Source organism: Loxodonta africana, chromosome 1, assembly GCF_030014295.1.
Source record: "Loxodonta africana isolate mLoxAfr1 chromosome 1, mLoxAfr1.hap2, whole genome shotgun sequence".
NCBI lineage: Eukaryota > Metazoa > Chordata > Mammalia > Proboscidea > Elephantidae > Loxodonta > Loxodonta africana.
Genome location: NC_087342.1, coordinates 194,763,132 through 194,784,201, shown reverse-complemented (window position 1 = coordinate 194,784,201; position 21,070 = coordinate 194,763,132). Strand labels below are relative to the sequence as shown.

The following is a 21,070-nucleotide window of genomic DNA, read 5'->3' as shown; positions in this document are numbered from 1 at the left end:
CCAAGATTTTGTTAACCTGAAGGATGCGAATAGGGTTTATATTAAAAGGCAAGAAGCCTGTCTGAATTTGCTAAGTATTTATCATTAGTCATTTGATGTTCCTCACGTCAGAGAGTTATTCATGTAGTCTCTCTCTTTTTTAAAAAAAGTATAAATCTAATGCATGTGCGTTGTTGGACATTTAAAAAATGTACATCATCAAAAATAAGAAATAGAAGTTGATTAGAGTCCTCTCCACAGATAACACACTGTTAACATTTTGCTAGATTTTGTTTTTTTCCCCCAGGCATATGTGTATGTTTATGTGTGTTTATATATGAACACACACACATTTACACAAGAGTATTTTTGTAATTATATTTATTTTATGTAAATATGTATTTTTCATAAATGGACAATTATTTTACAACTTGCTTATATTATTTGACATATTGTGACTATCTTTTATTGAATGTTTTTTATAATTTCGTTCTTAATAGCCAAATAATAGCTCATTAAACTGATTTACCATGAAAAAAAAATTTTTGTTTTTCTTTATTATTGGATGGAAACCCTGGTGGCGTAGTGGTTAAGTGCTACGGCTGCTAACCAAAGGGTCAGCAGTTCGAATCCTCCAGGTGCTCCTTGGAAACTCTATGGGGCGGTTCTCCTCTGTCCTATAGGGTTGCTATGAGTTGGAATCGACTCGACGACACTGGGTTTGGTGTTTGGTTTTTTATTATTAGATAGTTATAATACTTCCATTTTTCTCTATTTTAAATGGTGCTGTGATGAGATGACCACCTTTTTTAGCTATATCTTTGTGCATGTGCATGTTTATCTAGGATACCTTCCTTGATTTAAGATTGCCAGAGTGGAGGATATGCATCCCTTTAAGGTTTTTTTTTTTTTTTGTATTATTATTGCCAAATTGTTCTCCAGAAACGTTACACTTTTTTTTTAATTTATAATACATATATGTATTTTCTCAATCTTGAATTATGTATTTGGGCACGCCATTGCTTAAGAGACTAAAGAATGTTTATAAGGTCACAGTAAAAATGTCACTTTACTTAAAAGTTGGTGTCTGGTATGGGTGTGAACACAGATACGTGTATTTCATCGTTAAGCCTTAAGAAGAGACAGCTAAATCACAACTAAATAGTGTTAAGCTTTTCTTAGAAATCTGAGGGATTGTTAGAGTCAGAACATTGGTAAATGATCTTAAATTATAACATAAAGAATGAGGGAAGTATATATTAGGAATTGCCTGACATTTAAGAGTTGGTAGTTACTCTGGGAGAGTGTAGAAGTAATTTTTAGAAGCTGATAAGAATAGCATAGTGTTCTCTGTGTTTGGGGTGATGGAGGTGGAATCTAGTGTCAGACAGCTACCTCCATGGGGCCTCCTGGGGAAACTGCCACTATATCAAGTCAGTAAGCAGAAGGATTTAGGTGACTTTTTGGTGTGAGTGCTTGCTGCTTCTTCCACTTCTTCTTTTTTTTTTTTTTCGTTCCTGGAACTGTGCAATAAATGGGCATTATCCCATGATCTGAAAAATGTAGCAATAGTCAGACTGCATTGAAAGAAGGCATTTAGCAGAAACATTCTACAGAAATGACTTATCAGCACTGATTTTCTTTGTTACTAATATGCATTGAATGCACATGAAATGTTGAAATAGTTTAGACAAGCTTGTATCTTGTGACCTTTGTCTTTCTAATGGAAACCCTGGTAGGCATATTGGTTAGGTGCTACAGCTGCTAACCAAAAGGTTGGCAGTTAGAATCCACCAGGCACTCCTTGGAACCTCTGTGGGGCAGCTCTACTCTGTCCTATAGGGTTGCCATAAGTCAAAATTGACTAGACTGCAATGGGTTTAATGGGTCTTCTAATGACCAAATCGGTAAGGTCTACAAATTAATATACTTTGCTAATCCTATTTTTTTAATAATTATTGTAGCTTTAAAGCTCAACTGGTAGAAAATTGCTAGATGGTCTTAATGGTAAATATCATACTATATAATGAAAATGCGAGACAGTGAATGTTTAATGGAAGAAAATAATTGTTTAAAAGCCCGTAAGTTATTTCGAGATAAGTACTTTAAAATGGACACTCAGAAGCCAAAATTGTTATAGGTTTGTAAAGATAATTCAGATGCATTACTGACATAATGTGTCATTAAAAAAAAAAAAAAACAACACTATAATAGCAGTAGAGAAATAGGTGACAGTGTTGTAAGGAATCTAAATAACTTGTCCAAGATCTCTGGCCTGGGACTGGTTCAAAACACTAATTGGTCTGCTATGGCAGAGTGAATGTGATATAAACATTTCACCAGGTCAGCTCTGGATTTCAGAATGGGAGTAAATCCAAGAATAGAAACATTCTGCTTCTATAATTTGACTTGGGATCCAGGATATCTGTTTTTTTTTTTTTTTTTTTTAAAGACAATTACCAAAATGTACATGGACAATTTATTCTATTTAAATACAGTATGTTAGAATCAGAGAAAAGAAAACAAGAATTCTACCTTATAGGAGAAGATGAGAACTAGGAAAAAAATGAAGTGATCAATCATAGAAGTAACTATCATTATTGGGTGTTTGTTCTGTTCCTGGCCTGTGCTAAAGTGTTATCATGAAATTTTCACCAAAACTCTGAGCCAGAGGATACCACTGAATATGAGTTTATCAGACACTGCTGACATAGTGGTTAAGAGCTATGGCTGCTAACCAAAAGGTCAGCAGTTCAAATCCACCAGGCGCTCCTTGGAAACCCTATGGGGCAATTCTACTCTGTTCTTTAGTGTTGCTATGAGTCGGAATCGACTCGATGGCAATGGGTTTTATATAGTTGAATTCCCCTGATCTGTCACAATTTGAACATGTTGTTGGGAGTTAATTGAACTAGTTTGACTACTTGTCAATGAGTGTTTAGTGGTCAGTGATAGTACAGAAGTCTGATTAATTTCACAAGTTGGTCAGGGAAGACTGGCTAAAAGAGGGTGAAGCGTATTAGCGTTTGTTCTGTGACATTACACCTAACACATTTTGGCTAGAATTATATTCAAGAAAAACATTTTGCAATAACATTTGGGTTCTACCTTGAGTATCACAAATAGGTATATTTACGTTTTTTCCGGAATGTGTCATTGTTAAAATCCATGGTAACATGAGAAAAACTGATTGTTTTTCTGGAGTGGACCCTAGACTAGTATCAGGAGCTTGAAATTCAAGTCCCATTTTTGTACTTAGTCACTACATGATCTTTGCCTGTAATGCAAAGACTGTGTGAGTGCTATGAAGGTGGGAATCTTTATGTCCTGGAAGTAGTCCTGTGTCTCACCATGACAGATAACCTATGAATATTTATTAAATCGAAGGGTGTGGAGTAAATTAGTGATTTTCAAGCCAGGTTCTCTGGAGCCCTAGAAGAGTATAGAGAATATTGCAGAGTCTGAGCCAAAAGCAATGATGCTTAGCTGACAGCTTAGTGTTCTGGTCAGGCTCCAAGTGAGTGAATCTACAATGTGCCAGATTCTCAACTCCAGAAATTTTACATTTTAAATCTCATTCCTCACACCAGTGCTGCAAGGATAAGTATTCTTATTCTCTTTTTATGAGAATGAGAAAACTGAGGTTCAGAGTAGTTAGAACATTGTATAGGATCACACAGCTTATATAAATGATGATTTTGGTATTTGAAATCAGAAGCGATTTGAGTGTTTGTATCTTAGCTGTATCATGGGTAAGCAAAAGGAATGATGCATTTTTTCATAAGTTAAATCAATAATGATTGCTTTTGTTTGTTTTATGTTAAAATATGTTTGCTTAGTAAGACTACACATTTTTAGAGTGGGACATGGATTTAAACGGAGCTCTACTGACTTATTCTCTGACTTTGGATACATCACTAACATTCCTGTGCTTCAATTTCCTAACTTGTAAAAGAGGGATAAAAACAGGTTCTTGTGGAAACTGAATGAGTGAATACATGTTATGTACTTTGAACAATGTCTGTTACTTAGTAAGTATTCAATTTAACTATTTACTTGAAAGAGATCTATGGCTCTACTCTAGAAGACATAGTCTTTTTGAGTTAAATTTAATCTTTAGAATGGATTGGTATCATTTTTGTTACTCTATTATGTATTTCCTTTTGCTTATATGTCTATTTAGCTTTATAATATATTATGTCATTTCAGGTTCCTATATGATAGTGGACTCTTCAGATCATGACCCAGGAGAAAAAGCCAGACTTCAGCTGCCTACAATGAAGGAGAATGACACACACTGCATCGATTTCAGTTACCTGTTATATAGCCAGAAAGGGCTGAATCCTGGCACTTTGAACATATTAGTTAGGGTGAATAAAGGACCTCTTGCCAATCCAATTTGGAATGTGACTGGCTTCACGGGTAGAGATTGGCTTCGGGCTGAGCTAGCAGTGAGCACCTTTTGGCCCAATGAATACCAGGTAAACATCTGTGCTTTTTGGTTTATGCTTTGATGTCATTGGATCTGATTTTATGTGTAGTATTTAGAGTTAAATATTCACCAGTTAGGAATGAGAGAGACATTGTCTCTCTAGCCCTCCTCCAACCCCTTTCTTAAGAAAGTGTTTGAATATTTTGGCACCAAACTTTCAAAGCAGAGAAAAAGATCTCTACATATAGAAAAAAAAAAAAGGAGGCTTAGGTCCAAATGCTATTGGTTGTTTGGCAAAAAGCTGTTTATTCACAAGCATATTTCTATGGCTCTGTTCTAGAAGAAATAGTCTTTTTGAGTTGAGTGTAATATTCAGACAGTATTGATTTATTGACTTCTTGAACCTAATATTTGGAAAATTAACATGAAATAGTCTTTCATGAAAATTTTATTTTAAGGGGCATTTTGAATGATTATATTTTTGCCAAATAAAATGGAATATGAAAGTAAGTAAAGAAAAAATTATTATGTCTAGGGTGGTAATACAGCAGTCTGATTAATCCCATAAATTGGTCATGTGTATTAGTGTTTACTGTCTTCATACTACACCTACTGTAACACTGGACCTAAGAAAAGCGGTTCACAATGTCTTTGGATTTTTCTCCCCAGATATGCTAATCTAATTATGATTAAACCAGACAATGAATAATGTCAATACTTCCTGTTTTTTTGAGTGAGTTTATATGGGTTAGCCAAAAAAAAAAAAAAAAAATGGAATCCATTTACCAGTGTGAAGAGTTGGTCAATAACCCTTATAAAAGTTCAGTATCTGGAAGTAGGAAGTTGTCATTTTTAAAGCTCATTTTTGCATTTGACCTTGAGATTTAAACTTTTAAAATAATAACTTATTTGTAGCTTATTAGAGAGCCTAATGAGAATGCATTTATGTAACCTTATGTTTTTTTGTGGTCAGCAAGTAGTTTATAAGCTAATAACAGTTCCATTTCTGCTTTTTAAAAATGAAGTGTTTCTTCAAGTTAGGCTTCTCTTTATTCCTGAGAACAAAACCAAGAATACATAGGAAAAAACAATGTATTGTTTTAATTGCTTTGTCTCGTGTTGATTTTTCTATTTTATCATAAGCCTCTTACTTCTTAGGCATGGTTCCAAAAGGCACGGTTCTTGGATTATGTGTCTGTTGAGATTTTAATGGATTTTCGTAAGGTATTAAGTTGATTCTATTATTCCTAAACGGAAGTGTGTTTCTCTTCAGCCTGGGTAGGCCATCTGCTTTTTACGAGCCTGCAGCTTTGGAAGAGATGTGTATGTGGTAGGTGGGTGGGTGGGGGTGTGGAACTAGTGCTAAAGTGATGGCAGCTACATCAGTGGCCTCATCTCTGACAATCAGTAGGTTGATGACTGTCATCACTGGGTCACCCTCACAATGCATTGTCATTATACTGACTTGGTGAGAATCTGTCATCAGAGCTTAACATAATACTGAAAAGAAATGGCTCTGATTCAGCAGGATAAAACTGTCAAAGAACTTAGTCTTCATAAAACAAAATAAAGCCTCCAAAAATAATAGTCTAGCAAAATCATTAGAATTGCAGGTTCAAGAGTCGGATTTCCTGCATTCAACTCTTTTATTTGCTTACCTGAGTTCATTATTTTTTATGGAATCAAACCATTAATTTTACCTTAAAAACAACAGCAGAAACAAAAAATAAGAGTAGATTTTGATAAGTCCAAAAAATAATGTATGTATGCTATCATATTTTTCTTCTTTTCTAACTAATAAGTGGCATAAATATTTTTTCTCTGAGTTTTTGTAATGTCTATCTTTGAGTCATTGATGTTAATTAATAACATGGTGTTAATAACATGAAGACATCTCGCCAGATTTCTGCACAGATTTTTTTCTTACAGCACAGATTTCTGCAACATTAGCTTTAATGCTGAGTTTCACTACCCAAAACTGGATGAATACTTCTTTTGTTCAGTCTCATTTTGTATGACGAAGCTCACTGGTTTATGTGTGCCTCCAGTGCATTTAAGCAAGCAGGGCAGAAAGTATCTGTGCAAGTTTCAACCTGGCCAGTGATAAATTTTTGGAGATCGATTGTCAGAACCTATGGACAAATGTCTCTTTGTTGTGGATTAAAATTTGGCCCATAAGTTGTTTCTTAAGCAATTATTTTCCCTCTACATCTTTTTCCTGAACCTGCAAAATTTAACAATCAATGGAAGCAAATAACAGAGTATTTTTTATTCATGTGCTTAGTGCTCAGTAAATTACTTGATTGATGTTTTCATCGACTCAGTCATTTAGATACCTATTTGTACTTGTACATCAATTATTAGAAACAACCAGTATAACATAAAATATATTTACATAGCACTTTTGCTGTTAGGAAATAGCACGAAAAACTTTTGACTAATGCAGAATTTTTATGGATTTTTAAATTAAAACAGCCATTGTAATGTGCCAACATCAGAAGCTATTATTCATTTTCCTTCTTAAAGGAACTAGTACATGTTATCGTCTTTGTCTCAGACTCTACATTAGTAGAGTTATGATATACGTAGAAATGATTCTCCTTGGTTCCACAGTTTTTTCATCTTCTCTTCTACAGGAAATTTACACCCTCCTCAAAACTTCTACATTAACATTTTGTTTTTCTCTAATTTTCTTGTTCCTTTTTCTTATGCTGTATTTCTAAGCACGATTCCTATCTTTTCTTTTAGGGAGGTGATTTCATCTGCTTGAGCTTTTCTGGCCACCCCTCTAACCCATCTCCTTCTCATCCAAAAATTACAATGACAGTAAAAAGCAATCGAAAGGAAAATAGTCCCAGAGTGCTACTGCCTTTAATTAGCTTAGGGTAATCTTTGTATAGCAATCATGCTCCTGAAAGTGGGGATGGAGTGAAACCTCTCTGACCAAGCTAGTTTTTCTCTTTTCCATCTTTGTGGGGATCTAAAATTCTGACACAGACATAGGATATCTTTGGTATGATTTGCCCTTCCCAAGTATCCCATCAGCCCAGATGCTTAAACAGTGTGTAACCACATGGTTAACTGTTGTGGTCATTCAGTCATTTATGCTTTGGGCTAGTTGATAAAGAAGAGATACCAGTTTTAACCCCCAAAAGTTTCATATCTAATAAGAAAAGGGAAAACATAATATACATGAAATGATGAAATAAAGGTAAAAATGTCCTTCAAATAACGAATTTTGGTTTTGGCAGATCAAGGAGACCTAATGGATTCTGGGGCCAGTCTGCCTGGGTTGTGTCTTAGCTCTGCTATTTATCCACTGTACAGTCTTGGACAGATTCCTTAACCTCTTTGTAGTTTCCTTGACTATAATATGTTGATCAAAATAGTACCTATTTTAATTGGGTTATTGTGAGTATTAAATGAATTAATATATGTAAAGTGTTTAGAAAGTGTCTAATACATAGCATGTGTTCACCAAAACATTAGATTAACATTATCATAGGTAAATAAAACATCTATAAACTCTATTATGTGCTAGCCTGTGAAGTTCTAAGTTTCTGAGTCTAAAAAGATCAGGAAAATAAAACGAAACAAAAACCCAAGGAAACTTTTTTTCTCTCTTCTTTTCCCTTCCCTTCTCTTGTGGCTAATGACCCCTTCTCTTAGGTATGCATTTTCCTATAGCACAAGATTTTGATGACTTGAATTAGAAGAAGAAAAATACATATCACAGCATAGTTTTTTTTTTCGACATGGATAAATGAAGCCATGTATAGTTGGAGCACAAACTAGCTCTACTGGCAAGAGAATAGCTGTTGGACCTGAGTGTGGCTGCTTTTTTGAGGACTTTGTTCTTTGTCTAGTTTATCACTTGGTAGTGATGGCGAGAATTGTGGTGGCTAATGACAGAGCAGGTGAGGTTTGCTCAGAGGTGTTTAGGTTTGATAGCTGTATACTTTGGGCTATAAATTATCTTTGTTATTGAATGTTCTGCAAGAAAAGTAGTTTAATGTTTGCCTGTTTGGAGCCTTCCAATCCCTAAGCACTTTTTCCCTTAGAAAAGTTTGCTTTTAACATAATATATTTTTATTCAGGTTTTCTTGAGAGTACGATGATATTCTCATGGAACAGTAGAATGGATTATATTCAAATTTTAATGGATTGTTTAGAAAGGGAAAAGCTTTTAATTCTCAACGTAATAGATCACCAGTGAGAAAAATCCAGGCTTTGGATCGTCATAGAAGGTGTATGTGAGGAACATACTTTAGGGATGGATTAGGGGGCACTCTACACTTTGATTTCCTCTCAATTCATGTTTTTATTATTTAACAACTCAGATATTGGCCCTCTGTATATGCCTAGGTTTCCATATTAATTATAGTACTTTTTAATTTAATATCCTTAATAAATATTTTTATTTGTTCTGTATTCTTTAATTAGTATTCTTTATTGGGAGTAAATAAATGTGCTTATTATTATTCACGTAATACTAGGATACATATTAAATCATAAAAATGTATGTATGTATATGTGTGTGTATACACACATACTCAAACACACCCATAAATAAAATTCACATATTTCTATTTCTAATTCTCCTGTATTTCTTTTCAAATGGATTACCAGGAATTATTGTCACATAATCCTATTATAATTCAGGAGTACTGTGACAGTCATTTGGAAACCCTGGTGGTGTAGTGGTTAAGTGCTACAGCTGCTAACCAAAAGATCAGCAGTTCGAATCCACCAGGTACTCCTTGGAAACTCGATGGGTCAGTTCTACTCTGTACTATAGGGTTGCTATGAGTCCGAATCAACTAGATGGCAATGTTTTTATTTTTTTTTTAATGACAGTGATAACTTTTAATTGAAAGAGGTATGGCTTGTGAAAGTTTCATGTTTTCCTGTTTTTTTTTTTTTAATACATAGTTTCTTCCCCAGCTCTATTGCCCACCCTAAGTTTGATCTTCTCTCACTACTTTAGAAAGCTACCAAGCAATTCTTAACTTAACATTACTACCTTACATTACTACCTAATAACCAAGTAATTGTTGACTGGGATACCTCTCATATTGTATGTTTACTTTTTCTTTTATGGACACATTCCTGTACTTTGTGACCCCTGATATTAAAAAGAGGAAGAATTTCACCTCCAGTGAAATCAAGTGTACTACTTTTTATGGCATAATTTAATACAGGAAATAGGCTTTAGGAAAACATAGACAAATAGTTTTCATGTCCCTTAAACCATAAAACCTCAAATATCCCATAAATTTTTGATAGCTTTCAAAGTATCTGTCAGCTTTTTGTCAAGTGTTGGTTTTTATTCAAAACATGGTAGAGTTTTTTGATAGGTAACTTAGAAGTTGGTAGTCTCTGTGTTTTAGTGAAGAGAAACTTAATTGCTCTAAGTACCAGTATCAGAGGTCAGTTTTGAGATTCCATTGTGGGAATTTGGTTTCTATTCTTGTGTAAGGATAGGACCATCCCATATTTATACAGAGATGAGTGTTAGACTTGATTTACACAGTGACAAACTTATTCTTTTTTTTTTGGTGTTTTATTTTTTATTGTACTTTAGATGAAGGTTTACAAACTAGCTTCTCATTAAGCAGTTAGTACACATATTGTTTTATGACATTGGTTAACAACCCCACGACATGTCAGCATTCTCTCTTCTCAACCTTGGGTTCCTTATTGCCAGCTTTTCTGTCCCCTCCTGCCTTCTAGTCCTTGCCCCTGGACCGGCGTACCCCTTTAGCCTTGTTTTGTTTTATGGACATGTCTAATCTTTGGCTGAAGGGTGAATCTCAGGAGTGACTTCATCACTGAGCTAAAAGACTGTCTGGGGACCATACTGTCAGGGTTAGGTAACTTTTATTTATTTATTTTTTAATTGTGCTTTAAGTGAAAGTTTACAAATCAGGTCAGCCTCTCATACAAAAATTTACATACACCTTGCCATACACTCGTAATTATTCTCCCTCCAATGAGACAGCATAGTTCTTCCCTCCACTCTCTCTCATTGTGTCCATTCAGGTAGCTTCTGGCCCCCTCTACCCTCTCACCCCCACCCCGACAGGAGATGCCAACATAGTCTCATGTGTCCGCTTGATTCAAGAAGCTCGTTCTTCACCAGTATCATTTTCCATTTTTTATTCCAGTCCATTCCCTGTCTGAAGAGTTAGCTTTGGGAACAGTTCCTGCCTTGGGCTAACAGAAGGTCTGGGGAACATGGCCTCCGGGGTCCCTTCAGTCTCAGTCTGACCATTAAGTCAGGTCTTTTTATGAGAATTTGGGGTTTGCATTTTTATCCCACTGCTCTCCTGCTCCCTCAGGGTTTCTCTGTTGAGTTCCCTGTCAGGGCAGTCATTGATTGTGGCCGGGCACCATCTAGCTCTTCTGGTCTCAGGTTGCTGTAGTCTCTGGTTTATTTGGTCCTTTCTGTCTCTGAGACTCATAATTACCTTGTGTCTTTGGTGCTCTTCATTCTTCCTTGCTCCAGGTGGGTTGAGACCAATCGATGCATCTTAGTTGGCTGCTTGCTAGCGGTTAAGACCCCAGACACCTCTCCAAAGTGGGATGCTGAATGGACAAACTTATTCTTAAGATTATCCTTCTCTCTGATCAAACACCTGGTCAGGTGATTGGCTGAGATTCCGGAAATGTTTCATATAGAGTATGAAAGAATAATTAAAAAAAAAAAAAAAGGAAAGAAAATAACCTTGTTGTTTAGAAAAAAATACACAGGTAATGCTGCATGACTGCCTTGACCACAAAATAATGCAGGTGTGGCCCGTCTAAAATACCTAATTTTATATAAATTGTCTTATTAGACTTGCCATGATGAAAACTGCAAATTGTGGAAAAAATTAACCAAATAAATTTTGACCCGTTGGTTTTTATTTTTTAGTAGTTCATACTTCAACTTTGTTTTAGCATAGTTTATGGACACCTGTTAGTTCTGACAATAATTATTCTTCTTCAAGGCTGGTCCAACTCATGAATATATATAGAATGGCAGATTGCATGTATTCTAGCCATATTTTAGCTGACAATTTTATACTTTATATATATGAAGGACATTATTCTGCTTTTACCACATTTAGAAGAAGAGTTAGTTCAGTTTATTCTTTGCTTCTAAGGAGCAGTTGGTGGGTTCGAACTGCCAACTCTTCGGTTAGCAGTCTGAGCACTTAACCACTGCACCCCCAGCACCCTATTTTTTCAGGTTTTTTGTCAAATTCTAGGACTCCTGTCAAGAATTAGATGAACAGCTAGATTTGTTATTCTTAGGGCTGGGGGAAATTATGCCGAAATGCAAATGATAAAGCACCCATTGCTTAAAGTCTCTACAACCTGAACTTGATTATGTTGCAATTTGTGAAATATGATATTGCATAATACCTAATAAAGCACGCTGGTAAAAAAAGAATAATATGTAAAGGTAAGTGTCATTAATGCTTCTTGAAAATTATGCTCTGTCATTTTCCTAAGCTGAAGTCATCTTATTTTCTGCTTAGCCGTGTTTGCAGGGTCTATGGTCAAATTGATGGCATTTTTTTTTTTTTTTTTAATAACAGGGTATCGAACCAGTTCAAAATGATTCTTTCATGGCTGACAAAACGAAACTGGAGCTGACTCTAATTTTTAAAATTTGAGTGAACCGAAATGATAACCAGAGCTAAAAAAATTTCAAGTGGAACCCCTGGATTGGGAGACTTGGAATAGGTGTAGTGAGCCTTTTCAGGAGCTTGATTTGGGAGACTGGATTATTAGCAGGACAGTAGAGAGGGATACACATTCAAAACAGAGTGGTCAACTGCAGTCTTTGAGCGAGACACCTCTGTTTCTAACTCTGCAGGTCAAGAGATTTGGTTGCTATGCAACATGCAGGCTGCCCTTGTTTCTCAATAGGGAGATCAAGTTTCTAGCAGAGCTTCAACCTGTAATTTTTCCTGTTCTGGCTATCATTCCAAATCACCCACATTTTGTTGGCCATGACTAAACTGGAAAGAACCAGTTTGAAGCCCTGCCCAACAACAACAACAACATGGATTAAGACAAATAATCTGAATGATAAATTATTGTAGTGAGGAATAGATAACTTTGTGTGGAAATTCAGAGAATAAAAATTACTTTTCCAGGCAGAAGAAGGAGGGGAAACTTCATTTCATGGTGGTGTAGTATTTGACTCATGTTTTATGTCTTGAGGATTGATGGGATTGATTGATGTATACTTCACAAATACTTTCCAGGGAAAGTTACAAAGGCCAAGTGGTTTCAAATTTTAGTAGATATTGGGAGCCATTGACTGCCTAGTTTAGTTCTGTTTGTCAGAGGGATAATAAGATCCAGATCCACTTGACAAATTTGAGAGTTACTGCTCATAATTTGTATTTTCTATTTCATTTTTTTCCCCTGAGATTTTTGGCTCCGCCCTTAGTTTTTTTTTTTTTTTTCAAGTTGTGGTAAATACATTTAACGAAACATTTGTCATGTCTACATTTTTAATTTTTTACTGTGTTAAAAATATATATAACAAAACATTTGCCAATTAAACATTTTTTTTTTTGCACGTCCTATTCAATGACATTGTATTTATCATGTAGCGCAACCATTACTACTACCAGTTTCTAGGCATTTCCATCACCCTAACAGAAGCCCAGTGCCCCCTAAGCAACGATTTGCTCTTTCCCCTTCCTTCCCACCTCTGGTAACCACTGATGGTATGGATTAATTTGGTGAAGTTCTTAAAGAATATTCCTATTCTTTTTTTGTTTTGAAAGCATGTTATTCTTTTCAGTTTAATTTTTTTTTTTTTTATTTATTAAAATGTCTAATTAGACATCTACTATGAGATCACACCATGTAGTCAAGGTCTCTCTTCTCATGAAGCCTATAGCTCAGCACTGTAGGAATGAAAATATAATTCATATATGTTTTTTGCTCTTAAGGAGCCTAGTCTAGATGGGAGATAGCGATTTTTAAATGACTTAAGGGAGGTATAACAGTTATTTAGAGACAATACATTCTGGTAGTGTAACAGAACAAGCAAACGTAAGTTCTATTTTTTGAAATAAGCATTACAGTAATACACTATGTATAAGGAACTAATCTATGTTTCTCACCTATGTATTCACAACAATAGATGTATTTTTAGCTTAGTATACTAATTATCAAAATTACCGTATGTTTTATTTGCCATGGCTCCAAGATGCTAATTCTTCTACCCTATTTTTATTGGTGTCAAGTAAGTACTGTAGATTATTAAATTGATTGCCAAGTAGATGTTAAAAAGAAAAAAAAAAAAAAACCCTTAGAATTGTATTATTTCAGTGTGATATTTCAGCTGAAGATCAGTACACCTCTAAAAGTGTAATTTTCTACACTCTGGAAATCTGATCTGCTTGTATGCATAAAACTAAGTTCTGCTCTAGGATTAAATTCATTACTTTTTTACTGAGCAGCAAGGTTGTTACCAAATGAGGCAGGCAGATGTAACTTGCAAAACTATTAGTAGAAACCTAATCTGCTGTTTTCCATTAACTGGGTGCACATCATTAATCACAAAAATGATGCATGTTGAAAACTACAGGGGTTTGGCCAGAAACGGGAAAGTGATAATATAGCAGAATATGATTTTTTCCCTGAATTCACCAAGAAACAAACCATAAACTTTTGCAACTCATGTCCTTCTGAACATTTTTCCATTCGTTTAAGAAAATGAAAGATCTGGAAAGGCACGGAATTGTCTAATTTTGTCTCCTTTTAAAGAGTTATGTTAACATGTATTGTACTGGTATTTTGGCAATTGGAAGATTGTTAAACTCCAGAGATCTTGCTGGCTTTGGATCTAAGACTTAAACTGCATGACTGTTTACTTAAATAAGAAGGCTTTAAAAACGATGTTTGGGCATGGGGGGCTGTATAAGAGCAAGCTTATGAATTGTACATGCAAAGAGTGAGGATGAGGGAATATCACTTGTGTTATATAGCTCTCGGAGCTTTTGCAATTTTTGCTGTTCCTCATCCATCATCCATGTAGAGCCCCGCTATAGAAAGGAGGGGGATCAAGGTTTTTCATTCCTAGATACGCCTTATAGATGTAACTTCTTCATTTATAAACATTATACATGATTCTGACTCGTTTTCTTATGTAACAGTATTGTAGATACTGTTAGGTTACTTATTCAATCATCATTCTTCCTACTTTTTTCCATGTTAGCGGGATTTCTTCCCACCTTACTTAATTTCCCAACTTCCTTTGCAGGTAGGGTTGGCCATGTGACACATTTCTGGCCAAAGACCTATAAGGGAAAGTCTGCTGGGAGACTTCCGGGAAAAAGAGACAAGTTGTTGCATGAGAACATGATGTTTGGAGCTACTGCAGTCATCTTGTAGCTATGAGTAAGGAGATAGTTAACAAACTGAGGGTAACAGAAGACAGCATGGAAGGAACATGGGTCCTACTCTTAAGGAAAATAATAATAGGATAGTAATGATAATAATGATAATATTGACAATAATAATTGAAACAACTATTGTTTAACCAAGTTTTAGGTATTTTCTATGCAGACAAAAGCATCCTTATATCTTTCTTGCATTTTCAAGCATTCCCACCTTTCAATAAATATTGTTTGTGAATAGCACCTGCGGGACATATGGTAGATTAAAAAATATATCCTTCTAACTCTGAATGATAAATTTACATTTTTTTCAGTCTAGTTGTAGAGAGAAGAAAAACTTTAGAAGATATTTTAGGATATAAACACTATTGTAATACATTGAGTTGATGACGAAAGAAAGGAAGGAAAGATCTGCTGTTGAATGTTATGTGTAAGACACTGGGATGTGTACTTTCATGTATGTTATGTTTAATTTTAGTATTTGATCAAAATAATCTATATTAAGCAAATGTTTCTTACCTCCTGACATGGAGTAAGTAAACATTTCTTACCTTCAGATATGGAATAAGTTGCTGATTATTTAATGGTGGTTAAAATCATTCTTCTTTTTTCTGTTTATTAATTTAGTCTGGCTTTTAAAAATTTTAGACTTTAGCCATGTCAGTGACTTCTGAAATTAGTACCACTAAATATTTAGTTGTGGCAAAAGTAGTTACATAATATGGCACTTTGGCTCATTTTTACACTGGCAAGTATCTTCTATGGATACGCTATTAACAATGCAGCCTTTTGCGGCTTCTTTTTGGTCTTCATGATTGCCTACTTGGTGCACTTAAAATACTCCAAACAAGTTTGGATAAACTCTTATGTCATTATAGTCATTGCTTTCTTAAACTTTATAACCTTTTCCCTGATTCCTAGCAGTTATTTATGTTTGTTACAAAGTGTCTGCTGTAGTTTTACTTTAAACTCTGTTTATGCTCACTCACTGATGAAGACTTATAGTTGGACAAATAAATGTCAGCAAATGAACAAGAGTCCCACAAAACCAAACCCGTTGTCATCAAGTTGATTCCCACTCATATGGACCCTTTAGGACAGAATGGAACTGCTCCATAGGGTTTCCAAGGAGCAGCTTGTGGATTTGAACTGCCGATCTGTTTAGTTAGTAGCCAAGCTCTTAACCACTGCATCACCAGGCCTCCAAAAGAGTCTTACTTGTTACCAAAATACTTACAAATACTTACTGTAAGTATAAGATACAAGTCTTGTTACTCTGGTGAATCATACCTTGTTTTAATTTGGATAGCGGAATCTGCCACAAAGCCCCTTCACTCTTGTCTTTTGAGAAATACTTCCATCAAATTAATTCAGTTCCCCTTCAATAACTAGTTGAGAAATAATGAGAGGTAAGGAGAGAGATAGGCAGTGTTTGTTCAGTTTATGGCTTTTGTTTGTTTAGGAGTTTGTTTTATCCAAAGGGAAGTAGTTGAAGAAATTCTGGTCTTTTGTTTCATGACTCACTTGAATTCAGCCCAACTTTCTTGAATCTGAATTAACCCCCTTAGTTTTCAATACCTCTTTATTAATTATTTAGCATATGTTTTTTTGGTGGGCTCTTCTGCATGTACCAAGAAATAAAATTGTATCCCACCAGAGCAGAGTTCCTTGCAAAACACCCAAAAAGGTAAGAACCGTTTCTTTTGAATCAGTTAATTATGTTTCTGACACTGCTCTACCATTTATTAATGCAATACCATATCACATGATTTACTTTCAGCTCTACTTCTGAAAAATCAGCCACTGAAAACTTATGTAACACAGTTCTCTACTCTGACACACACACAGTCACCATGAGTTGGAATCAAATCAACAGCAACTGCTAACTAATATCATAGAATGAAAATGCAGATAGTAACAATTTTAAATATATTTTTCCCCCAGTTATTTTGCTCACTGATTTTGGTAATTGATTAGAATTGGGTTGGTTTCTTAGGGTGTTCAGGTTTCTGTACAACTTTAATTTCTCAGTGAATTTTTTGCTCATTTCCATTTCAAAGACTGATTTTTCTTCATTTGAGACTGTATGTGGATATGAAAAAACACTCCAAGGGAAAAACAAAAATGAGCGACACAATGTTTTTATCGAAAATTTAACTTTTATACTGTGGTGACTTCAGTTTCAATTCTTAGAACATAATGGAAAAATAAAAGGAAAAATAAAATGCAATTATCTAGCTTAGTGTAGTTTTTCAATTGAGAAAGCATAGTAAGAAGGAACCATAAGGAAATATCTGATGTATTTATAGCCTCTATTTTTTTTTTTTCTTCCAGTAATATTGTACAGATTCCAGTGCCGTTGTTGGCAGGGCAAGTTGGAATATAAAGGAAAACAAACCTTGAACTCTTAAATCCAAGCATCTATTCATGTAATTCACTGGACAGTTTATCGTTAATTTTAGGTTTCTTGATTTCCAAAAGCTGTTCTTAAAATGGTCGCTATCAAACCAGCTACTACATGTTACTTCTGCATTTAGTTATGTAAGTAACCATTACACACACCACTGAAATTCTCTGACGAGAATTAGATTCTTAATATTTGAATGATCTTTTAAAAAGCCATTCTTCTCAGCTTTCTGGCAATAATAAATCAATCCTCATTTTATGTTTAAAAATAAAGTCTATGGTTTATAAAAAATATAGGGAGTAACTATTCAATAAAGTAATAAAGAATGAAAAAATTCTAGCAATTAGACATCAATGTTTGGTTCAGACCTAAACATCTTTAGATCCTGGCATTTTGCAACAGCAGCAGAAATATAATATCTGGAAACAGATATTGAGGTTCTCTGGGTTAATATTTATTAAAAGACATTTGGCATTTGGTTGTGAATAAAAGGTTTACAAGGCCTTGAAGTTAGTTTAGCCCCATAAATGCCAGATGAATTTATATTTATTGTTTGTTTTATCCCCCCCATATTATTATTTTGAAAGAGAGCAATTGTGAGCAGAATAATGAACACATAGCTGAATAACTTGCATTGAGTATGTATATTATATTAGGTATTGTGACGGACTGCATGAGAATGAGAAGCAGAAGGCCTCATTTTTTTATGGGGGTAGAGAATAAAGTAGAGGCCATTTTATATAAAAGATTTGAACAAAATGCCATATATGACCTGTGTTCAGTCTCAGGTCCGTTTGGTCAAGGTCTATGCTCAGTAGGCGACTGTGTTGTGGGACTTTAGAATTGCTGTCCCTACAACATGAAACAATAGCTAGTCTACTCATTACACTTATATTTAATGAGGTTCTAAGAAGGTAAGGAGTGCTGGTGGTATAGTGGCTATGAGTCGGAATCGACTCGACAGCACTGGGTTTTGGGTGGTACAGTGGTTAAGCACTTGGCTGCTAATCAAAAGGTCGATGGTTTGAACCCACCACCTGCTCTGTGGCAGAAAGATGTGGCAGTCTGTTTTTGTAAAGGTTACAACCTTGGTTCTACCTTGTCCTGTAGGGTCAGAATAGACTCTGCAACAATGAGTTTTGTTTGGTTTAAGTTGAAAGCAGCAAAATAACCTGTGTTAAAACTCTTATTTACAAATAACAGACTAAAGCCTGCAAAGTAAAGTAAAAAAGAGAATTAAAAAAATTTGTGATTCTCTCACATTATTTAAGGGAAGTAGAATAAGCTGAAGACATGGGGCCCAAAATAGCCCTGGGGACAAGAATAACATTGACTTTGTTTCTGAAGTTCTGCCAAGAATGATTCATTTATTTATCCATTCGACAAGTATTTATTCAGCAAACCTAATCCGTACTGTGCACCATTCTGTACACTGGGGACATATGCAATGCTGAATAAGACTCAAAGTTCCTGATCTCCCAGGGGTTCCACTTAGGGGTGGCAGGGGAGTTAGAAAAAACAAATAAACAAACAAACAGATGTATAAGCAAATGAGAAGAATATGAGAATATAGTATGTGCTAAAAAAATAATGTCAGAGGGAGAGTCTTGGAAACCATATTAAACCTGTAGTCCAGGAACGTGTCTTTGAGAGGCATTGGAAACCTGAATGTTAGTAATTAGCTGGGCATGCAAAGACCAATGGGAGAGCATTAGAGACACAGGAAAAGCTAGTGCAAAGCCCTAAATCCGGAAGGAGATTGGTGTGGAAGAGGGACAGACACAAGGCATAGTGGTCAGGAGAGACCTATCTTCAGATGAGACAGGTAGGGTCCAGTTATATGGAGGTCTCAATCCAAGGAAAGAGTTTGAACACTTTTAGGAAATTTGTGTCAAAGGATCTTAGTTACTTGTTCTTAGTCTTTGTTTCATACATGCTTAAAATGTTTATCCTGCTTTAGTTTTTTTCACCGCTTACTCTCTAGTCACAGCTCTGACTATGTCCCATCTTGATAATGGTGACAGCTTCCTAACTGATCTCCCTTGCCTTAACGGCGTTATCAGTTACTCTTCTTGGTATGCTAATTTGCAGATATTAGCTCCTCAGATTCTGTCAATGGTTCTTATTAAAGTTAAAATATTTATCATTTACTTGACATCTTTCGTAAGTTAACCTTAGTCAACTGTGACAATCTTTCTACTATTATTATTTTATAGTCACCCTACTTTAATCAAACTGCTTTCATAGTTTTTTTAGAATTTACACCTTCTGAAATGTCTTTGTTTCTTCCTTCTGCTTGTTCAAATTCTATTTATCATTTAAGGCCCAACTTTAGGCCTACTTCTACCATGAATACGTGCTGAACACCTCAACACGCAATGATCACCCCATTCTCCTTGTACCTGTATTGCCGGCATTGATAAATAGGCATTTAGCTTGTAATACTTCAGATTTTTTTCTGTCTTGCATGCTTTAGTGGATTATAGATCCTCAGTGGGTTTTAGTGGGTTGGACAGGGGACTGGGTATGCCATAAAAACAATATAATGCTGATATGGTGCTTTGTGCTTTAGAAAGCAGTTTGACAAGTTGAAAAAACAAAACAAAACAAAACTATCTTTACAGTGGCACTACAAGGTCACTAATAAAAGTATAACTGTTTCTCTTTTTAGAAATGAGGCTCTGAGGCTGGGAAGCTGTAGGTGACATGCTTAAGGTCATGGTGCTAGCTAGAATTGACATAGGTATCCTAAGGATAAATTCTGGTCCTTCTTCACTGTGCCAAATTATTTGTTTATTGATAATGATTCCCCTGTCTTTCAAAAGAAAATTTGGCCTGCTGATTAAATATTAAGTAAGGGGGTAAGAATAATGTCATGATTATTTCACTTTCATGTGACTTACCAGGATAATTTTTCTTTAATACTATTTGGTGATATTTCTTTGAAAACACTGAATAGGTTTGAGGATTGTCTATCCAGTCCCTGGAGAAGACATGCTTGGTAAAGTAGAGGGTCAGTGAATAAGACCGACACCCTCAATGAGATGGATTAATACAGTGGCTTCAGCAATGGGCTCAGCCACAGCAAGGATTGTGAGGATGGTGCAAAAACCAAACCAAACCCACTGCTGTCGAGTGGATTCTGACTCATAGACCAGGCGACTTTTTGTTCTGTTGTACGTAGGGTAGCTAAGAGTCAGAATCGATTTGATGGTACCTAAGAATGATAAGGAAACCCTGGTAGAATGATAAGGAAACCCTGGTGGCATAGTGGTTCAGTGCTACAGCTGCTAACCAAAGGGTTGGCAGTTCGAATCCGCCAGGCGCTCCTTGGAAACTCTATGGGGCAATTCTACTCTTGTCCTATAGGGTCACTATGAGTCAGAATCGACCCGACGGCACTGGGTTTGGTTTTTTTTGGTTTTAAGAATGATAATGTAACAACACTTGTGAGGATGGCGCAGGACGGGGCAGTGTTTCACTCTCTTATGCATGGGGTCGCTACAAGTCGAAACCGAGTCAACGTGGCACCTAACAACAATAGCAAGAACAATAACAAGCTAAATGCTTGAGGGATAGTTCAGAACTTCAGTGGATGGATTTCAGTTCGTCTCCTGAGTTGTTACCATATGCTTAATACTAGCCTAGGCTCTGGGAGAAACCAAAAAAAAAAAAAAAAAAATCATTCTTTCTTTAGGGAATATGAAGATCATTAAGGAGATTGGTCATGTGTTGATGATTATTGATGGTAGGTGATAATTAAATGGGGCTTCATTGTACAATTATCTCAAATAATTGTTTCATTGTACAATTATCTCAAATTTTATATATGTATGAAAA

General features: G+C 35.5%; 1 protein-coding gene across 2 annotated transcripts in view; it reads left to right on the top strand.

The window, feature by feature from the left end:
• PTPRK (protein tyrosine phosphatase receptor type K) overlaps nt 1-21,070 on the top strand; it is a 691,930-nt gene that overhangs the window by 244,991 nt on the left and 425,869 nt on the right. For both annotated transcript variants that reach the window (XM_010593476.3, XM_064290685.1), the window contains exon 3: nt 4,189-4,460. In XM_010593476.3, the coding sequence (XP_010591778.1) occupies nt 4,189-4,460 (272 nt within the window). The remainder of the gene's footprint in view (nt 1-4,188; nt 4,461-21,070) is intronic.